This window comes from Trichophyton rubrum (genome assembly GCF_000151425.1).
Source record: "Trichophyton rubrum CBS 118892 genomic scaffold supercont2.3, whole genome shotgun sequence".
Classification (NCBI taxonomy): Eukaryota; Fungi; Ascomycota; class Eurotiomycetes; order Onygenales; family Arthrodermataceae; genus Trichophyton; species Trichophyton rubrum.
Window position 1 is genome coordinate 1,636,590 of NW_003456426.1, and position 21,440 is coordinate 1,658,029.

Below are 21,440 nucleotides of genomic sequence, written 5' to 3' on the forward strand. Positions count from 1 at the left end.
CAACCCCATAATGTTGGGCCATAATTTGGTTCCCTTGAGCCAGGACTGAAGGCGAGAGCGGATACTGTGAAAATTTCGATGGGACTGGGGGAGAAGCAAAAAAGCCATCCCGATCCACAGTGGAAGCGATCCCCTTGGCGTGGAAGAGACCCTGGCAGAGGGAGAATAATAATAATTCTCATTTCGTCGCACGCTTCATGCTGGCTCTGTGGGACCCCGTCTTTGTCTCCGTCTTCACGCTTGTCAGGATCTTGTACGCTGCGGCCCGCGTTGCTGGTGTTGGGTGAGGTGCGAAGGAGAGACGCCCTGGCGTGCATGAGGCTGCGGGTTGGCTAGTTTATATGGGGTGTTATGTTGCGCCAGGCCGTTGCGTAAATGAATTAATCTTAATTTAAAAACCTTGTGAAGCCATGGACATGCATCTTGACGCCAGGATAGTAAGCTGTCAACGCCTTTTGCACAGTCGCCGGTTTACTTGCAGTTGGCTGGATTGGTCGACGGTTGGCGTTTGTGTTGAAAAAATACTCCGTCTCGTACTTGGTCTTTCAACCAACCAAACGTGATAGCCTGTGAACAGAAAGAAGATGGTTAGAAGTGAGGAGGTCCCTTGCATGGCTGGTTACTATCGAATTACGTCTGCTCTCCAATCTCGCTCTCTGGTATGTGTTGATAGCTCATAACCATATAATTGCGTACTTGTTCCTTCGTATTTCGTCTGTCCCAGGCCGGTCACTGTCCATTCTCTATCCGTGCATGTGCCCTCTTGATCTGCGACTCGATCAAATGTAATAAAGAGCAAGCTTGTGTTTCTCCTTGGCTGATATTTCCCAATGAAGCGTCAACTCTGGCATACGGACTGGCTAAAACCAGCACCTAGATGATTGTTGACATAGACTGGGTCGGAGTAAGCCTGGCCAGCGTTGCCCTGGCTATTATATCCTATGCCACTGCGTAAGTTTGTATTCTTTGGTGCCAAAAACTATAGTATCTCCTTCTGATAAGCCACGCGGAGTTGTCACAGGCAGTATATTGCGATCCCTCACTCCTTGTACCATCCTGAGTACTGTTCACCTTCTTCGTGAAATGGGTAGGTGTCGAGGAACGTTTTAGCGGCTCGCACTTATCAACATCGCGGTGACTCCGACAGTATATCAGGCACAAGCAAATTGCATCATAACAGCCACCCCATCCTTAGTTCTGCTGCGCCCATAATCATGGCCGTAACTAAACCCAGCTGGACCTACGGTGCCAGTGCGTTCCTTGATGACTTCCTCAATCCTGTCAGAGCTGATGAGATATTCACCGCATCGACACTGTTGACCACCTCCGTGTTCCTGCCCAAGACCCAGTGGTTGGCAGGCCGGGTTTACAACACCGTCTCTGAGACAGGGAAAAATTTTGTCCCGGCACTCACTGCGCTCATTGCAAGCAAAGTGACCCAGGATTCTCGCGTGAGAGACAAACTCAGCCTTGATGCTTTGTTGGTAGGGTATCAGGCAGCCTTTTGGTTTGCGTGGCAATCATTACGATGAGCCTGGACATTAGCACATGAGAGCTGAGAAGGATCAGAAAGTTGGGCAAGAGAATAGAGTAAGACCGGGATATTAGTATTGACAGAGGTAGATCTCGTAGAATATAGTGTTGTTGGATGTCTGAATGTACGGGAAATCTGCCCCCAGCTCATAAGCTGATATTTCTTTCGACACGTAGCCAGGCCAATCGAACTGTCACCCAAAAAACCTATGCAGACTCCTCTAGAAGAAATCGGATCCTGCTAACAATTAAAATACACAAGTTTCGCATCGTATAACGACCAATGGAGCATAATGACGATTGCACAGGTAGTTGAATAGAAAGATCAACGTCTCTTTTCAATTCACTTCGTCTTTTTCGTTGTTTTTGTTGACGAAATAAAATAGAAAGAGTCGTGCTTATGTAATCTCTGCCTCCCCCTTTTTCTTTTTTTTATCTTTTTATTTTTTTATCTCGATGAAAAATCACTGCGAGAGGCAGACGAGAAGAAGAAGAAGAAACAATTGATCTCGACACTCGTTCAGCGCGTTGGTTTCTTTTGTGTCTTTTCGGAGTACGGTCGCTGTCGTTAATTTTGTCCTCCATTTCTATTTTCCGGCGTACGGAACATAGTCACAGCCTACCCGAGCAAACGATCCCAGTCTACTGCATTTCATTCCAGACATAAAGATATGGCCTCCAAGATGATTCAGATGGCATTCCGCGCGAATAAGACGGCGATTCTCTCCAATATTCAGAAATCTGCCCGGTTCTCTACCTCGAGGCAGTTTCTGAATGCCACCGAGGTTGCTCTTCCGTCCCAAGGCCTAGGCGCCTTTCGAGGAGGGTAAGCAACCGAGTTTTCTCACTGAATAAGTCCTAATTGCCTCGCTTGTACAAGTTACATGCTAACGCGCATTTCGTTCTGTCATAGTGTCTTTGGATTCCTTGCTGGCTCGACTCTTGCTGGCGCCTCCGTTTACTACTACATCCTGAAAGAATTCCGCCTATCCAACGAGACCCTGAAGGGAGACATTTACGTACGTTACTGCATTTGAAAAAAAAAAAAAAAAAAAAAAAAAAAAAGCACGGCATGCAATATTATGGCCCGCCCGCGATCTCGGCTGTCTATCTGTTCTTGGTCTTGCTCTTTATCTCCCTGTCTCCCTTTCCCTGTGACCGGGTTCAATTTTCGGTTGACCCTTGCGTGAAAGCCGCATGCAAGCGGGCTTGGTTTCTGGGGAAGGCTTCCTGCTCCACTCTCCTGGAACCCGCTGACTGCTGCCCACTGATTCGCACACTTGAAGCATATTTCCTTTTTCTTTTTCCTTCGTGCTTTTGCACTAGCAAATCTGCCTGCCAGCCATACTGAGATTTCCTTTTTTGCCTTTTCTTTTTTTCCCCTGATGATCTCAGACGAGTTACGATAGATTCTAGATATATGTCATGATATGAGCGCTGATTGAGACTTTGGATATTCTGCCTGTAGGCCCTGCAAGCTGCCACGCAACGCCTGGGTGCTTATATCAATGAGTTAGAAGGCAAAGTAGACCAGATACAGAGAAACACCCGATGAGAAAAGCCCTTGTGAAAGACCCCTTTTCCTACCATGGCTCTCGAGCCATTGACCCATCTTTTCGCCCCATCTTCTACGGCAAATGCTCGATGCCCCGGTCTATGTTGCATTCTCCTTTCTTATCCTTGATCTCGGCACTGTAAATGCTGCGATTTTCTTGTCTTTATATCCTCCGTTCGTGCAAATTTTAGCGACCAAAAAATGGCAGCAACAATCACGTGATATTGAAATTTACGTAATCTATTATCTAAGTAATTCTTTTCAAAACAGGGATCGATCTGGCTATCTTGAGGTAGTGAGTAATTCCGCGCATGAAGTCATTTGTGAGGCTTGATAGCTAAGAGTATCGCGATATCAGAACCAATAGATGGTAGAATGTAGCGTTGATTGAAAGTGAGAACGAATCACTTTTGAACTCTCGGAAGTGAAGTATGTAAACTACATTACGTAACTATCACGTGAGAGCTTAGGTTTAAGACAAACAAGACAAACAAGAATTTGCTGCTGATATCAAAGAAGTTGATTGTTCGACAGCTGAAGAAGTAGAGAAAAAGGAGAGAACGGCTACTGTTGTGACAGAATAATAGACGAGCCATGTCTTCGCTGGTGGAGGTGGTATCTACGCGAGCATCAAAGGCTCCAGGATGGGAATATGTCTCTGCTGCGCGGTTTGAAGCCCCTGTCAGCGGGCGCAGGGAGACTGGCGGGAGGAAACGGACTGCAAGGGAAATTGGAGGAGACACCAGCACCGCGAGATCTGACCTGAGTGCGAGGCAAAGGGGTGTTATTGCTAAGCATTTAGAAGCCCTCGATAAAGAGAATCATTCAGACGTTTCGATTCCCGTCCCACCGAGACGTCAAAGGGAGCATACAGTCAAAGGTTTGTGTATCTCCTGCCACGTTATATTGGAGACAACATATATTGACCGTCAAGCTATACAGGCGTAAGAAGCAAAACGTCATCTAACACACGAAAGATTATTACTTCGGGGAAACAGTTCAAGAACTATCTTGCGGCTGAAGAGCCTGCCACCTTAGCACTCTCCGCCTCCTCTACAACAACTGCAACTACTTTGAGCCAGCGCACGAATATAGCCAGACAACCCGATACTCCTGCCCCTCAAGCAGACACCAACGCCAGCAGACCGCTCCTCCAGGTACCAGATCAACCTTCCGGTCTAATCGTGTCTGAATATGACAATGATCCGCTTCTACGATCCTATATCCCAACAGCGCCCTCCGAACGCATCATGATGGCTCTCGTTTCGGAACCTCCATTGTCATATCATGCCTCTCGTGCTACCTTGCCTCCTGATTCTCGTCCTTCGAGACATTTCTGCAGTATATGTGGTTACTGGGGCAAAGTAAAATGCATCAAGTGCCAGGCAAGGATTTGTGGCTTGGAATGCTCAAGAATTCATTTGGAGACAAGATGTGACCGGTTCTATGCATGACAAAGTATAAGTCCTTATTCTGGAATAATGGTCTCGGATAAGTAACTTATGGACTCTATACAGCTGAGGATTATCTGTGCAACCCTGGATAGTGTCATTCAAGGGTTTGATCATTTCACTCTCAACAGCCCTTCCAGTGGGTGAAACACAACTGCAAACCAGCCTGTGCTTATTCACGCGAGGCCAATTACGCATACGCATGCTGGTACGTGAATGCAGTATTAACTTATCCCGCGTCAGCACCGGGATGGTATCATAATATGCACCAAAACACATTCCATTGCTTTGGCATACACTGCGGAGAGCCAAAAGAGAAAGTTCAGTTCGATATGGAATAATGAAAGGACACCCTATGTCTATAGTATACGCAGGCAGTTAGTATTTCTACGTTCTTCGATGATTTCGGAGTCTGACTTGAGTATAGACTGGCGTCTGCTATGCGCTGGAGAGGTGAACAACAGGGACGGACCCTCAGATTCTGCTCAAGAGATTTGCTTCTCCTTAAAATTTCGGATATAACAAGGTAGATTAGTTGCTAGATTAGCTAACTATGGTGAACTCGTTAAACAAATCAGCCAGAAGATCATCTGTGCAGGCCGCGATGTCTGGAACACCCATACTATACATGGTCTCAAAAGAATGTATACTCAACCGGTCAAAGAAGGGCCGCAACAACTTCTCTACGATCTCATCCTTGGCTGTTTCCCTGCTAAGATCCGAGTTCAACCAAGCTTTCTTAAACCCATCTTTTTTGCTAGATTCCGTACCAACGCTTTCGTCATCGCCGCCACCATCATAGCCATTTGTGTCTTGAGCGGAGGCTGAATGTTCACTTCGGGGACTTTTGCTCTTCCCCAATGAACGAGAGAGTTCGTCGGCAAGGGCTCTTGATTCCCAACGATTTGGTGGATAAACAACGTCTATGGTGTCTGTGACGAAAAGCCACTCCTGTAACTGGAAATCGTCTGGTGAGAGAAGAAGTAGTGTCTCCAGAAGCTTTGCAGCCTGAAGAAGTGAATAGGGGTTGAAGCTCTCGCTCTCCTGGTCTGGAGAAATAGCAGAAATTGCATCTTGGAGTTCCGTGCTGATCATAGGCCAGAAGGGAGCAATGCTGGTGGATCCAGTCCTGAGGATCAAGGCTCTTAGGACCATGTATATCTCTGCTCTTGTCACGGAGGATGGGGAAGATACATGAGTAGCTGCAAGGAGATCTTCTAGCTTTTGCTGAAGTTCTGATAGCTCAGCGCTGAAATGGTCTTCGTCAGATGCAATTATCAATAATGCAATTCGACGGAGGTTCAACTGTGCTTTACGATCCGCTTCCAGTCGAGCAGCGCTCGCACCAACACCGAACATTATACCAGCAGATGTTGGGGATGTGAGGCGGGTGAGCACTTCCGTAAGGCGTTCTGTATCTGTTAGGGCCCATTGACGGAAGAGGCGTATCCAATGGCTCTTGACCAGGCCATACTTGAAACAAAAAAACTTGCTGTCATTGAACGCATCGCTAACGTCCTTCTTCCAGATCTTGGATGCTCCTTGGATCTTGGAGATTTGCTGCAGGAGATCTAAGGTGTTCTTGTCCACATTGGATGGGAATAAGCGTGAGTGAAATGTAGGAGATATAATATTTGTTGATATGCTGGACAGCGCGTTGGATACCCTATCTGCCTCATCAAGAGTGGCTGTTAGCGTTGGAAGGCTGACAGACAGGATACCAATGATATCGTCCGGCCCAATGCGCTGTAAAAGAGAGGGCGAGCTAGATTGCTCTGACTCTTGGTCCCGAGGCGCTGATGGTTCATGGGTCCCAGATAACGGCTTGCTGGTGAATATAGCCGGGAGAAGTCGCAATATCAGATCCTAGCATGGCAAATTAATATATTTTTTACAAGCACTGAATAGACTAGAGTGAGTAACTTACCCCCAGTTCCCTCCGGGTTCTTCGGTCATCCCCAAATGTGGTGTTTTCCATCTTGCCTCCAAGCACTACAGCAAACTCTAGCAAACGAGGTAAGATTTGGCGATGTGGAAATGGGTTTGTGAGAACATCTTTCAAAAAGGTGATACAATCACCCCAGATGTCATCCAAAAAGTCATCATCCAACGACTTGGCATACATGACAAGGAAAGCTGCGAGGTCGGTCTCTGACAATTCAGAAGACATGGACGATTTACGGCTGGGTTCTAGTGCAGCTGGGCTAGTCCGGCTATATATAGCATTAAAGATGGCAGGAATCGTGACCTTGGGTTTTGATCCGTCCAGGGTATGGAGTAGGCTAAATATTGCTCTACTTTTGGCAGGTTCATCCAAAGCTATTGACGTACGCCAGAGTTTGATCAATGTTTCAAGACACTCGAGGGCCTCAGCTGCAAACAAATGTTCGAGTATCCTTCTAGCCCTGTTTCTCATTCTCAATGAGGTATACTGAAAAGACGCCACGGAGTCAAGATCACGAGGCTGTTTACTTCGGCCACCAGGACCCCATGCCCAGATTGAATAGCATAGCTGCACAGCATCCTGGAAACATAGAAGGACTGTGAGCCTCGTGTTGTTGCTACTTGTGGGCTGGGCTTGGGCTCCTTCAGATGCAAACATGCTGCCAAAAAACCCCTGCGGCTGATCTGGTGATTTCACAGCAGCCGTGTTCACCTCTTCAACTTGAAGGCGGTCATGAGCAGTTGCAACGCAAGTCTCTAGGCCACTCAATAAAGCTATCGTGGTATGTTCAGGCGAACAACTAGGGGATCCTTCCGATAATTTTTGAAACATAACTTGAAGTTCGTTGAATGAAGAACTTATTTCCTTGCAGAAGCACTCCGCGAGCGTTAGGAGTACCTTGAAAATGGACTTATAGTATAATGGTAGACATTCCGCAAGGAAATTAACCCATTTGTCAATGATGGGTCGGGATATCTTTGAGCTGATGCCTTTTAGTAGGCAATCCAAGAGCTTTGCAGGCGGTTGGGGTAATGTTTGGCTCTCTTGGCTCTTGTCAGACCTCTCCGCACTAAACGACATTCGGGATATATCAAAAGATCCCTTTCTCTGATGTCTGTTAGACGCAGCAGTTGAAAGCCCTATATGATGCGCGTATCTCATCTTAAGAACCGGAGTCAGAGCATCGATTATGGAAGACTGGTGCTCTACTTTCCCCTCATCTAAGGCTAGGGATAGATGATCAAGGAGGTAGGAATCGATATCTAAAGAGAGCAACTTTTCTGCTCCTGTACTGGACAGTAGTAGACGCAGAAGGGACAAGGCTTCTTTTCTTATCTGGTTTTGTTGTTCGTGAAGGCACTCTGGTACACGATGGACACCATGAAGTGCATGGAAGCATATCTGTGAAATCTCGGTTTGGATGGTGACCTCTCCCTTGTTTTCTAACTTAATCTTTAGTAATGCTGAAACTGTACAACGCGAGTAGGGAGCACTTACCCTCTACATCGAATGGTACGGATTTAGTTCGTGATGGCTGCGTGGCAGTATTTGATAATATCAACGACCATCCAGCTGGGCTTAGCACGGATAACACGTTTCGCACTAGCTGAAGCATATAAATGCACTGGTTGGCATGGCTGAGTATCATTGTTTCCCTGAATTCGCTTGTTTCCTCTGTCGATGTCTCCTGAAGGAGATGGAAGTCGCGGAACTTCAACAAAATGACACGAAATAATCTGCCGTCGCCTTGTTAGTTTCTGGTGACCGAGGTTTGCGCTATGGATTTTGACTTACTCATATGTAGATGGTAAATCGCGAAGCCAATCTCTGACTGCCAAAGATGTATCTTCTGAACCAGATGACAGAAGACCCAGAACATTAAACAGTGGCTGACTCAAGAGATTTGCACGATATACTGTTTTTATATCTGGGCCGTCATCACTAGGAGTACGTAATGCAAAAGAATCCGTGTTGGAATGATGGCTATGGTTCCAAAGTACAAAAAATTTCTCTGCTTGATCAAGTGGAGCTTGATGGGAAGAAGTCGAGGGAGAGATCATGACCGAGGTTATTGCGGCTTCGACAAGATGGTCTCTCCAGCTAACAGAGTGTAAGAGCCATAAACATGCCGCAGCTTCAACATGAAAGCGCAAGTTTGCCGGCTCCAGAAAATCCCATAGTTGCTGGACTAAGACTGGAATCAGATCTGTAATCTGCTCATAGCTGATATAACGACTGGACTTTTTTGTGGAATATAAGGAGGTAAGAGCAAATACAGCTGAGTTGACAACAGACATAGAGAGGACACTATGGCCATCGTTTGCAGTAGTAAGCTTTTCCTCGATGGCTTCATATAGCTTTCCTGGTTCTGGGAGCTCTGCTCTTTGCATTTTACTCAGCAGAGCAACGAACAAATTTATTCTTTCTCTGAGGAATTGGGTTTGAGTATCTGATTCCAAAGAAAGCATAACCAAAGACTGAGCTTCGCGGAGAATGATGGTGGCCACTCCGGTGGACGAAAAAGGGGGCTCTGGGAGGCGCAGCGAATCCTTGCTTCGAGAATAGAAATTTAGAATTGCTTTTGTTACTTGCTCATTGCTCATAGATGTTGTAGCATTATCCATGCTTGAGTCACGACTTTTCTCCGGATGAGGAGTGAATGCTCTTTCAGGAACAAGGCGAACCAGTAAATTGGCAACGGACCCTATTTCATCAAGAGCGGAACTTGCTACACTAGAGTAGCCCGGTTCGTTCCATGCACTGGATGTGCATAAGGCTTTTGCTTTCAGAAGTAATGATAAGATCAGGAGAGGTATATGTGTGGTTAGCATCTCTTCTTCTTTCATATTGAAGTGGGACAACATGAATGTAGCCAGGCGTAAGTCGTCCATCATACGATTTGGCCGTGATATACTCGAACGAGGTGAGAGAATTAGACCGACAAGCTCCGAAAATATTAAGCTGCTTTCTACACCATCAAAGAAAGCACTGGCGCTCCGGAATACTTCATCAAAACTGGCCTTTGACTTGGCAATATGTTTGTATCTCTGCGTACTGCGGATGACGGGGAGAAAAACTTCCGGAACTACCAATCCTCCAACTTCCCACCGATCCATAAGTGATAAAGATATACGGTATGGCCGGGATCGCTCGTTTGGGTTGGAAGAATTCTTCGCAAGCATAGACTTGACACTACTGACAAGGGGCTTAAAACCGAATTGTTCGAAGTAATGTGACTTCGAGCTATTGTTGTCAAATGTAGCCATAGCAGCGGAGCTAGAAGACATTGAGTTGTGGACTCCGGCATCATTCGCATGAGAAGATTTATCAAAATCAGGCCCTAATAGCCATGCCCACAGTCGACGATTGAGACTCATATCTCTCCGGATAACCACTCCAACGGCAGCACCAACAAGTAGCTCTAGGTCCTTAGAAGTAACCCGCCGTTGTAAAACAGAAGAATGTAGGGGGAGATGGGTGACAAGCAGGTCCAAAAAATTTCGCTGTATAAGTACTTGTTCATCCGCCAACCCAGTTGCAAAACATCGAATCAGAAGGCCTGGCTCGGGTGATGTGACGCTTTCTAGAGCACTGGTCATATCATGAGTCCTGTTTTCTCCCTTTTCATAATCGCCAGTTTCATTGACGATATCATCCGATGGTATTTTACCGGCGAGCTTTGGTAGGTGGTGATTTAGGTATGCGAGGGCTCCTACTCGTCGAGACGGATTCGTAACAGACGCAAGAAACATGCACTGCCAGAAGTACTGGCTTCCAGTCGCCGCACCAGAGTCATCACCGGCAGTACTTGATACTTCACGAAGCTTGTCCACCAACTTCAGCGTTTCTTCAAAGTCCTCGCTTGTTTCGTCTTCAAGACCGGGAAGAAGGGCTAGTATAATGGATTTGATAGCTGGACGTAGCGCAGTGGGGCTAAGTTGTAGGATATGGCTCTCGATAAGGGATAGAAATATCGGTCGGACTGAGAGAGACGCAAACGACAATGTGGGAGCAATTCCTGGGAGATATATGGCCAGATCTCGAGCCAGACCATCAGACTAAAGAATATATGAGTTATCTGAGAGCTAAGAGTTAATAGTACTTCAACTTACTTTAAGCAACCCAAAAATATATCCATATACCTCTAATGTCTTCTGGTGAACGCCGGATGGGAGCGCAGGGTTCAGGCATTGCGCAAGCCTTTTCGCAACAAGCAACTTATTCGGTACAAGATATAGTGACGGCGGATGAGTTTGAAGCGCCTAGTCGCCCTAATGTCAGTGGTATTCCCCATATGTATGAAATATCACAACGAGTGGTGCGCACCTTCAATAGGCGGCTGAGGAACGAGATGTAGTCCGCCCATTCTTGCAGGGCGGTATCGAACAGAGAGAGAGCGCGGTCAACATTCGCAGCGTAGCGACGGTAACTTTTGTCCTTCTTCAAGCCTTCTGCATCTACTAATGCTGGTTAGGCCAGGCGTGGTTCATAAGATCGTTTCCCAGAGGTTGCTTACCTTCGTATGGGCGGTTTGGAGGTTTTGGTAGAGACGCCTCGGAGCTGGCGGGCGAAGAGGATCTTGGGAGGCCGCTCGGTTCAAGGCTCATTGTATTTAACTGATAAAAGACCCTTGCGTCGCAAGCCGGCCATTATCAATCTCTGTTTCTATCCTATCGAATCACCAAATGGGTACGCAAGTACGTAAAGTGGCCTTTTCTTTTTTTCGTGTTGTGAGGTTGATGTTTGCCTGATCTGGCCACAAACCAAAACGCCGTCACCAACCTAACTATGACCTCACCTCATCACCACCACCAAAGCGACGGCCGGACAACGATAACTATTCCCGGCAGAACAGCAACACCGGCGATGAGAAGGTGATAGAGCAGCGGAGTTTAGATGGTTACCACTAGGATTACCCGATGATATCTACAATTGGTCGGATGCAGGCACTCGGCAGTCCAGAAGAACGTCCGCGATGAATATATTCAATGGCTCCCTCAAGACCGCAGACGCCTTCAGGGAATAAAGACCCCGGAAACCAGCCTGTCAGCCCAAAGAGAGACACAGACAAGGGGAGTGGAAATGCCAACGACGGGAGTTCTGATGCCAAACCCCCACCACTTCCACCCCGGCCGCAAAAGCCGCCCCATGGGCAGCTAGATGCTGGTTTGAACCCTTACTCGGCAGCCCATAAACTTCAGTCAGGACCAACTACAGCTCTTTCACTGGCAAATGTTAATGTTCAGGCCTTGGATGATGTTACCCGAGAGAATTATGTATCTCTTGCAACAGCAGCAGGAGGAGGCCCTGAAAGGATGGTGAGACCAGCCACCTCCGGTACTTCCAGGCGAGGGAGCAGAGTGGGAATCGACATAGGAGATAATGGCAGCGTTCGAAGCTTTATGCCTGAAAGTGACACTCCCTTTGATGCAGGGAGTGTATTTGGCGATTTCGGCGGCTTTGAAGCTGAGATTCCATTCAGAAACGCATCAATGAAGCCTGGAGAAAAACAGTCTATTTTCAATGCACAGTCTCGAGAAGATGATATCGCTGTTGAGTTTGAGGATGAGTTTGATTCAGTTGACAACTCGAATGAGGGAGAGAACGAAGGTATACCAATGACTCCCTGTTTACCTAACCTTTGCAGAGCTAACATAGACAGAGGAAAAACTCGAAAAGTGGAGGAGGAAGAAGAAACATTTTTTCATACTCTCCTCAGCCGGGAAACCTATATATACCCGCCACGGAGATAGTGGATTGATATCCCCATTTATTGGTATTATTCAAACCATCATTTCGTTCTACCAACAGTCGGGGGGTCCTCTCAAAAGCTTTTCCGCCGGGAAGACACAAATCGTGATCCTCTCTCAGGGCCCCTTGTATCTCGTGGCCATCAGCTCATTGCTTGAAGGCCAGGCTCACTTAAGAGCCCAGCTCGAAGCTTTGTACATGCAAATACTGTCGACACTGACGCTTCCCGCCCTTGACCATATATTTGCTGTTAGACCAAGCTCAGACTTACGGCGGCCGCTCCAAGGGACTGAATCGCTTTTGTCCTCACTTGCCGATAGTTTCACAAAAGGCTCCCCTTCTACTCTATTGGGCGCTTTAGAATCGTTAAAAATTCGGAAGTCTCACCGCCAGGTTATCAGCAACACCTTCCTCAAAGCTAGAGTTGAACCTCTTCTTTACGGCTTGCTGGTTGCTGGTGGGAGACTTGTGAGCGTTGTTAGGCCAAAGAAGCACTCTCTTCATCCAGGAGACCTCCAGCTAATCTTCAACATGATCTTCGAAGCAGATGGGGTCAAGGCCGGTGGTGGGGAAAGCTGGATCCCCATATGCCTGCCTGGTTTCAATAACAGAGGTTACCTGTACATGTACGTGAGCTTTCTTGACGTCCAGAGGGATCGAGAAGCCGATAAGAGTGCAGAAGAAATGAAAAAGGATGATGTCGTGGCGATCATCTTGATAAGCCCCAATAAAGAGAGCTTTTATACTTTGCACGAAATGCGTGATTCTCTTGTTGAGGTAAGGCTTCGTAAAACCGAGGGAGTTCTAACAACGATTTAAAAATTAACATCATCTCTAGCAAATGGAAAAGAACGGAAGCATGGAAGTTCTCAGAGCAGCTCTAGAACAGGGGCGACCGGCTCCTACTGACATCGTCCCCGGCACCGTGGTCCGGCACTTTTTATACAAATCAAAAGCGAATGTCCAGTTCACCATGTCATCCTACTCTCCCGAGTTTATGTCAATACTAGATCGTCGACGGTATTTGCTCTCCCTGATTCAACAATCAATTATATGATGCCAATAATGCTGACCATAATAATACAGGCTTATGTCGGCTTACCATTCACTTCATCTAAGCGTTCATGGAAAACCTGCAAATGTCAAGGTACAATACTGTGTCTCATCTTCTTTCAACTCACTTGCCTGGGTAACGCCAACATTTGAACTCTACTGTGTGGCATCGCCAAACTCCAATCGAAACGCTTTATCCCAGGGCGCAAATAAAATCGCATTCTGGGCTCAACGAGAGCAAGAACGGCTTTTTATAATTGGTGGCGCAGTACGTTTTTCCTATCTCCTCATACCAAGCGGCCTACAATTAGTTGGACGGAAACGATGCTAACCTGCAATCAGGTATTCTGAAGGTGTGGAGATACCTCGTGCAGAGTCGAGTACGCGATATGTAGTAATTTTTCAGGCACACCAGATCATTCGGATATAGTCATCCACACTCCATTATTTTCGTAATATCGCTATACCACATACTTTATCTCACAGTCATAGAAAGGTAAATAATAAATATTCACGTAGAATTGTACCCATACCTGGATCTATTAATGTGGGTATTATACGGTGCCAACACAAGAATGCATGGTATTATGAAGGGAAGGGTTGTGTCTAAACAAGAAAAAATTATGATCCGGGTGAAAAAGGATACTCATGTTGGCATCATTCCAATAGATGGGCCACGAGTATTTGCTGGTTTAGAGCTACTTCGAGATCTTGAAGTAGTGGGTGAGGATTTTCTCTTTGCAGGCCTAGAACTTTGAGACTTCTTATTAAACCTAGCCCCAGAGGGTTTATTTCCGCGGGCTGCTTTGGGAGGACGAGAGCGTTTGGAATTGGCCTGCCGTGGTGTGGGATGTTGGGTTGAATTTGATTTCGAATGGCTTGCTTGCCGTGATGACCCCGCATTAGAGAACTCATATTCAGAAACTTTTGAGGCTGAAGTTAGATACCGCGAGAACTTATGGATAAGGCGATAACGAACCTTTTGCCTTAAAGGATGAGGCTGTGTCATCTGGGAAGTAGGGGCTGTGATTCTGAGCTTCATCTGCATAGTTTAGTTCATCCTCAGTCCAGTCACCATATATCTCGTCGTCGCTACTTATAGTAACAACATTTTCGTGGTTGGGATCGTGAACATCTTCGCCTTGTTCCTGGCCTCCGGCTATATCTTCGTAATACTTTTTTGACCTAGCAATAAGTTTTAAGAACTTTGAGCCGTACCGCTCAACTTTGTCAGGATCAATGTTACGAATTCGTGAAAGTTCACTGAGAGCTAATTAATCAAGTCAATAAATCTATCCGCTGATGTAAGAATTTGAGGGAAATGCATACTAGAAGGAAGACGAATGCCCATTTCTCGGAGGATAGCATCTGGGAATGGTTGTTCCCGAAGACCTTTCTCCATCTTGATCTATAATCTGAAGTTAGCCAAGGATTTTTTTTTTTTTTTTTTTTTTTTTTTTTTTTTTGAGGGAGGGGGCATACCTGTTCACATTTCCCTTTTGCCCTCAGCAAAAAATCGTCTAGAACCATTTCACGAAGATCGCTCAGGCCAGAACGGCTTCCATCATCTGTTATTCTAGGGCCAAGCTGTGAGTGACGCGATCTTGATGGACTGCCTGGGTTTCTTGCATCACGAATAGGGGCAAAACCATCACTATCGTCGTCATCTTCATCATCTTCTGTTTGCACCTTGCTACTTCTCCGATCTTGCATGCGCAAATGAGATGGGCCTCGAATTGGCGAAGACACATTGGTGGATTCTGGCTGATCATCTCTAGCGACTCGAACACCAGTAAAGTTCGTGTCAGCCCGTCGGGTAGTAGTTGCTTTGCCAGGAGTGATACGTATCGGCAGCTCCGTCTTGTGCCGACCAGTCTTGAACCGTTGAGCATTTCGTCCCAGCTTGACGTGCTGAACAGCGAATCCTCGTTGATTTGGTACGTTGTGTTCTTCAATCGCATCTTCATAAAGGAGATGTCTAAACAATCGTTCAACATCGCCACGTTCAAGTTCACTCCCATATCCAAATTCTGGAAGTTGAGAGAACTCTGACTGGCGTGGATAACCTCTGAAGGCATCTACACACGCCAGGACTGTCACTTTCGCGCTTTCCAGATTTTCAACAAGCCTAACAGCAGCAGCAGCATGCTGCGTAAAGTCACGGATTTCAAATGTGAAGTCAGATTTGCAGTTATCACATGTCCTGTTACAGTCTTCTCGTTTGAATTTCTCGTCAAAATATGCGAGAATTTGAGCACGTCTGCAATCCGTGATGTTTTCACAAAACTGGGTGACGTGACGTAGCATCTGTCGTTGGCGTTGTTTTTGTTCATGGGTAGTCTCCTTGTTTTTCTTGATCATGTAACCTATCGAAGTAGAATCATAGTAGGCGTAGTAAAGATAGCATTCAGATCGTTTGCCATCTCTACCAGCCCGACCAGTTTCCTGGTAATACCCTTCCAGGCTCTGTGGAATTGAGTGGTGAATAACAAAGCGCACATCAGCCTTATCTATCCCCATCCCGAAAGCGATTGTCGCAACGATAACATTATGTTTTCCTGACTGCCAATCTCTTTGAACTGTAAACCGGTCCTTTGAGCTCAGCCCGGCATGGTAATGAGCCGCCTTGACGCCAAATTTGGAGGAGAGCTGCATAGCTACCCTTTCGCAAGTTTTTCTCGAGAGGCAGTATATTATTCCACATTTCTCAGGGTAATCATTTGTAATAAGATCGGCGATATCTTTGAGCGCATCTTGGGCTCTTCCCTTCTTTCGCACTTCGTACGTCAGATTTGGGCGGTTAAACGATTGAGTAAAAACTTCACACCCCTTCATCCGCAAGTTGTGTATAACGTCAACTTGGACATTTGGGGTTGCCGTGGCAGTCAATGCCATTACTGGGACACCGGAATACTTTTCTCTCATCGTACCCAGCGCAGTATAATCTGGTCGGAAGTCATGGCCCCACTGACTGACACAGTGAGCTTCATCAATAACTATGCGAGCAAGCTTATCATTACTATGGAGTTGAAGCAATACGCTTTCCATGGCACGGCTTTTGGCAAGCATTTCGGGTGTAACGTAGAGCAATTGAATAAGTGAGTCGGCTCGGAGGCTCCGGAGATTGTTCATAATCGTAGCTCGTTCATCCTTTGACACATCTCCGTTTATCAAGAAGGCTTTCACATTGAGTTTTTGAAGATGGGCAACTTGATCTTGCATTAGACTTAGTAAAGGAGAAATCACTATAGTAACTCCTTTCGTTTTCCCAGTTCGTATTATAGATGGCAGTTGATAACAAAGAGATTTACCACCTCCTGTAGGCATTAAAACAAAGGTATCTTTGCCACTGAGGGTAGAATTGATAGCTTCGAGTTGATTGGGGCGGAAGCCGCGTAGTTTGAATGTTTCTCTCATGGCAGATTTGACGTCCTTGCTCCAGGGATGGCCTTCCACTGAGCTTATCTGGCCAACATCCTTTTGACTGAGATGTTTCACCGACGGCGGTTTTGACTGATTTCCGGACGTTTCACGGAACACCTCCCTATTAGGGAATTGAGAGTGGGATTCAGGCGGAGCAGGAGCAGACGGAGCGGGCTTGGAATTAGGAGAATCAAAAAAGTCCTCAAGTTCATCATATGGATTGGAGGCAGATCGATCATCGAAGTCGGAGTCAACTGCAGTTGCCGTTGTTGCCAGGCCACATGGAGCGTCCATGGTTCTAGAATAAGGAGGGTCATCGTCAAGCATATCGACAAAATCCTCGGCATCGTCAAATTGGGTATCCCAACTACTTAGGGGGCTCTTGACATTACGTGGAGCAGAAGGGAACTCTTGTGACCACCGTGTCTCGGGTACTGGAGGACGCATGATATCATTTTTTCTCGTTCCACCAGTGTGGTTGCTAGGGAATGATATTGTATCATTGGGCCTTGGTATGGCAGAAGTATGATGACGGCTCTCATCCTCACTGGTGGAAGCCTGTGGTACTACAGTTGATTTGACCTGAGAAAAGGAATCTGGTTCTTGATCCGCTTTTGCAAACGAATCTCTATCTGTCGTCGAAATATCACAACTCTGCCCTTTAAACATTTCTGACTCCTGTATCAAGGAAACTATTTTCGCTTCCTTCTCCTGTAGCCGTTGGGCTGACTCCCTGATCTCAGTAACCTTGAAGCTGTCAGGAATATCGCCCATCTGTTCAATGGAGGCTATTAGGGCTGACTTCAACTTGTCATGATTCATTTTGGAGGAACAGAAATCGGAATGTAATTCTTGAAGTTCTTCCATGGCTTTTATACGGGAGGCCAGAATCCTGACTTCCTTCATCTTATCCTGACTGTCAATCCCTTCCAAGATCAGGTCATAGGCAGATTTTGCCTTTATTGTCCTGTCGTTATTGAGGGTATTAATTATTCGACGAAAAGATGTTGGAGGTGTGTTCAGGTATCTCGTTATCAGTGCATCTGCCCTCTCACTAGGGAGGGGGTTTGCAGGAGTAGAGGGATGAAGAGGGTGTGCTTGGGTTCCTTTAGGAGGCTGTGCAATTGATGATGATTGTGAAACATCAAGCTTTGGTTTTGATATGGCATTACGCTCATTTATCTTCTTGGAAGCCTCCGTGCTTTCCTTTCCTTGAGACAGGCGAGGGTAGAAGGTATCTTCTTCCATCATGTCAAGATAAACACCATCATCTTCAGAGTCATTGATGACTCGTTGCGCAACTGGGGTCTTGGCCTTTTCAGGCCGTATTTTCTCCCTTTTCAATTGCCGAACTATGGGGGATGGGGAAGAGTGCTTTTTTTGAGGATAGAAGTCATCCTCCGAATCGGGGGTTTTCCGCCTTTTCTTCTTCTCGCTGCTACTACTATGTGGCCCCGAACGAGATGCATAGTCCTCTCTCCATAATCGCCGAGGTTCTCCGAAGGTTGACGCGGAGCCTGAAGAAGATAGATTGCGTTCAGCATCTTTCGTGAGATCAACAGACTCAATTTCCTCTTGCTTTAGGACTGAACCAGATATTCCAGCTTTTCTCGCAAGCCTTGAGCTGTTGCTACTGGTTGGGGGAGTTATGCTTGTTAGGCTTCGTTGTTTTACTAGTTACCATATTAGCTTATTATCAATGTATTTCATCTTCGGATTTCAGGACACACTTCTTGTCTTTGGCGTCTCTGACTCGGTTCTATACAGGGGCCGTTTCTTGGAATTCCTTTCTGCCGGAGTTCCTGGTACATCGATTGAGCATTTGGCGCTTAGTGTACTGTGTAGCCTATTGCGTGGTGGGGGAGATGCGAGCTGGAGTACGGCCATTGTATTATCAGTCGACACATCATCATTACCAGGAGCAGCAGCCCGCGGAGCGGATGAAACTTCTTCTATGTGTAATGCAGTAGATGGTCTTTGGCCAAGCTCTGGCTCGATATAAGTCGTCGGCTCAGTGCTCGCGGAATCGGCTAACGCAACCTGCGAATCGAGCGTCACTTGGGGAATCACAAAATCGTCGAGTGGGTTAGGACGCTCCAAAAGCCAGGCCAGGTGAGCCTTTAAATTGTTCTTTGTCATAGATGCCTGTCATATCTCGTAACTTTCTAGGTTTCCCATGCTTTCAAGTTGTTGTTGTCGTCAGTGTTTTTATCAATTTAACATCAACTCGAGATGTCGCGATAGACGCGCCTGTCACGTGATATTAAATTAAGGAAATCATGTGACAATGGAAGTTTACGTAATTCGGAATAAATATATTCCCATGTGTATGACTAAGCATAACATTACATAATCAAAGCCATTAGTCATAGTTTTTACTTTTCCATCTCGTCCAATGAAATCAAGCCTTCGAACTTCACACAATTGATTATCACAAGAAGCCATCGAAGCATCGAGGGGTTGAGGGTGTTTTGTTTTCTTCTTTTTTGGTATTCGAATCAGGTAGATATACGTGTCACTTGATTCGTAGAGACGTTACTCTACCACCATGGCAAAAGATAAAAAGGCCAAAAAGGCGGAGCAGAAAGCCCGAGCTGCCGCAAAGCAATCAAAGAAAGCATCTCAAAAGGAGAAGAAGGCTAAAGCCAAGGGCTTGAATGATGACAGCGATGCAGAAGACGTTGACCTTGATGCTGTTCTAGCTGCTTATGCTGAAGAGCAGGCCAAGTTTCTAAAAGTCACTGAAGTTGCGAGCGGCACGCCATCACCCCGCTCTTCTTCAACCATCATTGCTTCACCATCAAATCGAGGGGAGATTTTCCTATTTGGCGGAGAGTACTTTGATGGGTCGCTGGCTACATTCTACAACAATTTATATGTATATCTAATTGAGAAGAATGAATGGAGGGTTGTTACCAGCCCGAACAGCCCGCTTCCCAGGAGTGGACATGCATGGTGTCGTGGAGGGAACGCGGGAGGAATATACCTCTTTGGAGGTAGGGCAACTATTTTCAATCTCATAGTACCTCTACTCTTAAAAATGATATCTAACTATGTTTCATCATGGACAATTGCATTTTTAAACAGGAGAATTCTCATCGCCTAAGCAAGGAACATTCTACCATTACAATGACTTTTGGCACCTCGATCCGTCTACTAGGGAATGGACTCGTATAGAGACCAAAAGTAAAGGCCCTCCAGCTCGAAGTGGGCATAGAATGACATATTATAAGGTATGTGATTTAAGTATACCTACCGCCTTAGCTCTATAATGCCTTGCTAATATTCGAGTTTAGAACTACATCATACTATTTGGCGGTTTCCAAGATACCTCGCAACAAACGAAGTACTTGCAAGATGTTTGGCTCTATGACTGCCAAAAGTTTACCTGGTACAACCCTGCATTGCCACCGGCAACGCAAAAGCCTGATGCCCGGTCGTCCTTTTCTTTTCTTCCACACGAGTCAGGCGCCGTGCTCTTTGGTGGATACTCCCGTGTGAAAGCAGCAACCAAAGCGAACAAAGGACAAAAAGGTGGCGGCAGTAGTGCTCAACGCTCAGTGCTTAAACCAATGATCCACCAAGATACCTGGTTTTTACGGGTAACCCCTCCCCCACCAGATGCACCATCTACTGCTTCACCAACCATCCGATGGGAGAAAAGGAAACGGCCGGTCAATGCCCCAAACCCCCCGCGCGCGGGTGTTACCATGGCATTCCATAAAGGGCGAGGTATCTTTTTTGGAGGCGTCCATGATGTTGAGGCAACAGAGGAAGGTATAGAAAGCGAGTTCTTTGATAACCTTTTTGCGTGGAATATTGAGAGAAACAGGTTCTTTCCTCTTCCTCTCCGAGCTCCGAAATCAGGGATTAAAAAACAGCAAGCTACTGAGAGGGCCATAAAGTCACGCAATAAGGGGAAAGCAGATGAGGAAGAGTTACTTCGTAATTTAGCACTGTTAGAGGCTAAGGCCAACCCATCAAAAGCTGAAGCAGACTTGCTACCGGAAACAGACGAGAAGGATGAAGATATACCCGAAACCACGGGGAAGAAATCACTACCTATCCGGTTTGAGATGCCGCATCGCCGGTTTAACGCACAACTTACTGTCCAGGAAGATACCCTGTTTATGTACGGTGGCACTTTTGAAAGAGGAGATCAAGAATTCACGCTTTGTGATATGTATTCCATCGACTTACTCAAGATGGATGGTGTGAGAGAAATATTCTATGAAGAACCTGAACACTGGAACGATGCGATTGTCCCAGATAGTGAAGATGAAGAAGATGAAGATGACGAGGATGATGACGAGGGTGATGAAGATGAGAACATAGAAGAAACCTCATCTATTACTGCTCCTTCTACAGTTGCAACTGAAATTACAGAGCCTACATCCATCGAGGGTGAGGCCGAGAAGGAAGAGGAGCCAGAACCAACTGTAGTCGACTCTCGACCGCACCCACGACCATTTGAGAGTTTGCGCGAGTTCTACAGCAGAAGTTCGACAGAATGGCAAGACATTGTTCTGGCAAAACTGAGGGAGAAAGATAGTGGCGCCGAAATGTCAGTCAAGGAACTCCGGAAGGTTGCGTTTGACTTTGCTGAAGAGAAATGGTGGGATTGCCGCGAGGAGATTACGGCCCTCGAAGATGAGCAAGCAGAGGCGGGAATTGGTGAAGTGGTTAGTATGGCTACTCGGGGTGATTCAGGGCCGAGACGGAGATGATC

General features: G+C 46.3%; 8 protein-coding genes across 9 annotated transcripts; 6 read left to right on the plus strand and 2 right to left on the minus strand.

Annotated features, from left to right (window-relative positions):
* The first annotated feature begins 266 nt into the window (after positions 1 to 266).
* TERG_03345 (uncharacterized protein) lies at positions 267 to 1,973 on the plus strand. Its single transcript, XM_047748071.1, has one exon. The coding sequence runs from the start codon at positions 1,215 to 1,217 to the stop codon at positions 1,530 to 1,532; it is 318 nt and encodes a 105-aa protein (XP_047604045.1). The 5' UTR covers positions 267 to 1,214; the 3' UTR covers positions 1,533 to 1,973.
* A 231-nt stretch (positions 1,974 to 2,204) lies between these two features.
* TERG_03346 (uncharacterized protein) lies at positions 2,205 to 2,570 on the plus strand (the record flags this gene model as incomplete). Its single annotated transcript, XM_003236253.1, has 2 exons — positions 2,205 to 2,359; positions 2,447 to 2,570. The coding sequence occupies 2 exons, from the start codon at positions 2,205 to 2,207 to the stop codon at positions 2,568 to 2,570; spliced, it is 279 nt and encodes a 92-aa protein (XP_003236301.1).
* A 1,112-nt stretch (positions 2,571 to 3,682) lies between these two features.
* Positions 3,683 to 4,542, plus strand: TERG_03347 (uncharacterized protein; the record flags this gene model as incomplete). Its single annotated transcript, XM_003236254.1, has 2 exons — positions 3,683 to 3,968; positions 4,031 to 4,542. 2 exons carry the CDS (start codon positions 3,683 to 3,685, stop codon positions 4,540 to 4,542), a joined length of 798 nt encoding a protein of 265 aa, XP_003236302.1.
* A 540-nt stretch (positions 4,543 to 5,082) lies between these two features.
* Positions 5,083 to 10,236, minus strand: TERG_03348 (uncharacterized protein; the record flags this gene model as incomplete). Its single annotated transcript, XM_003236255.2, has 4 exons — positions 5,083 to 6,405; positions 6,467 to 7,926; positions 7,982 to 8,220; positions 8,279 to 10,236. 4 exons carry the CDS (start codon positions 10,234 to 10,236, stop codon positions 5,083 to 5,085), a joined length of 4,980 nt encoding a protein of 1,659 aa, XP_003236303.2.
* Positions 10,237 to 11,472: 1,236 nt separating this feature from the next.
* Positions 11,473 to 12,237, plus strand: TERG_11984 (vacuolar fusion protein MON1; the record flags this gene model as incomplete). The annotated part of the gene is made up of 1 exon (XM_047751013.1): positions 11,473 to 12,237. The coding sequence occupies one exon, from the start codon at positions 11,473 to 11,475 to the stop codon at positions 12,235 to 12,237; it is 765 nt and encodes a 254-aa protein (XP_047605914.1).
* Positions 12,238 to 12,433: 196 nt separating this feature from the next.
* On the plus strand, positions 12,434 to 13,619 carry TERG_11985 (vacuolar fusion protein mon1; the record flags this gene model as incomplete). Its single annotated transcript, XM_003236256.2, has 3 exons — positions 12,434 to 13,012; positions 13,074 to 13,255; positions 13,322 to 13,619. The coding sequence occupies 3 exons, from the start codon at positions 12,434 to 12,436 to the stop codon at positions 13,617 to 13,619; spliced, it is 1,059 nt and encodes a 352-aa protein (XP_003236304.2).
* Positions 13,620 to 14,558: 939 nt separating this feature from the next.
* On the minus strand, positions 14,559 to 18,850 carry TERG_03350 (uncharacterized protein; the record flags this gene model as incomplete). 2 transcript variants are annotated; one of them, XM_003236257.2, is made up of 3 exons in its annotated part: positions 14,559 to 14,696; positions 14,771 to 18,384; positions 18,442 to 18,850. In XM_003236257.2, 3 exons carry the CDS (start codon positions 18,848 to 18,850, stop codon positions 14,559 to 14,561), a joined length of 4,161 nt encoding a protein of 1,386 aa, XP_003236305.2. The 2 variants fall into 2 exon arrangements, with proteins under 2 accessions (XP_003236305.2, XP_047605915.1); XM_047749556.1 differs by lacking the exon at positions 18,442 to 18,850 and having other exon boundaries at positions 14,771 to 17,962.
* A 409-nt stretch (positions 18,851 to 19,259) lies between these two features.
* TERG_03351 (uncharacterized protein) lies at positions 19,260 to 21,438 on the plus strand (the record flags this gene model as incomplete). The annotated part of the gene is made up of 3 exons (XM_003236258.1): positions 19,260 to 19,707; positions 19,799 to 19,944; positions 20,008 to 21,438. The coding sequence occupies 3 exons, from the start codon at positions 19,260 to 19,262 to the stop codon at positions 21,436 to 21,438; spliced, it is 2,025 nt and encodes a 674-aa protein (XP_003236306.1).
* Positions 21,439 to 21,440: the final 2 nt, after the last annotated feature.

What these genes read in the sequence shown, in the direction of transcription:
- TERG_03345 (XM_047748071.1), top strand. Translation starts at nt 1,215, where the DNA reads ATGGCCGTAACTAAACCCAGCTGGACCTACGGTGCCAGTGCGTTCCTT.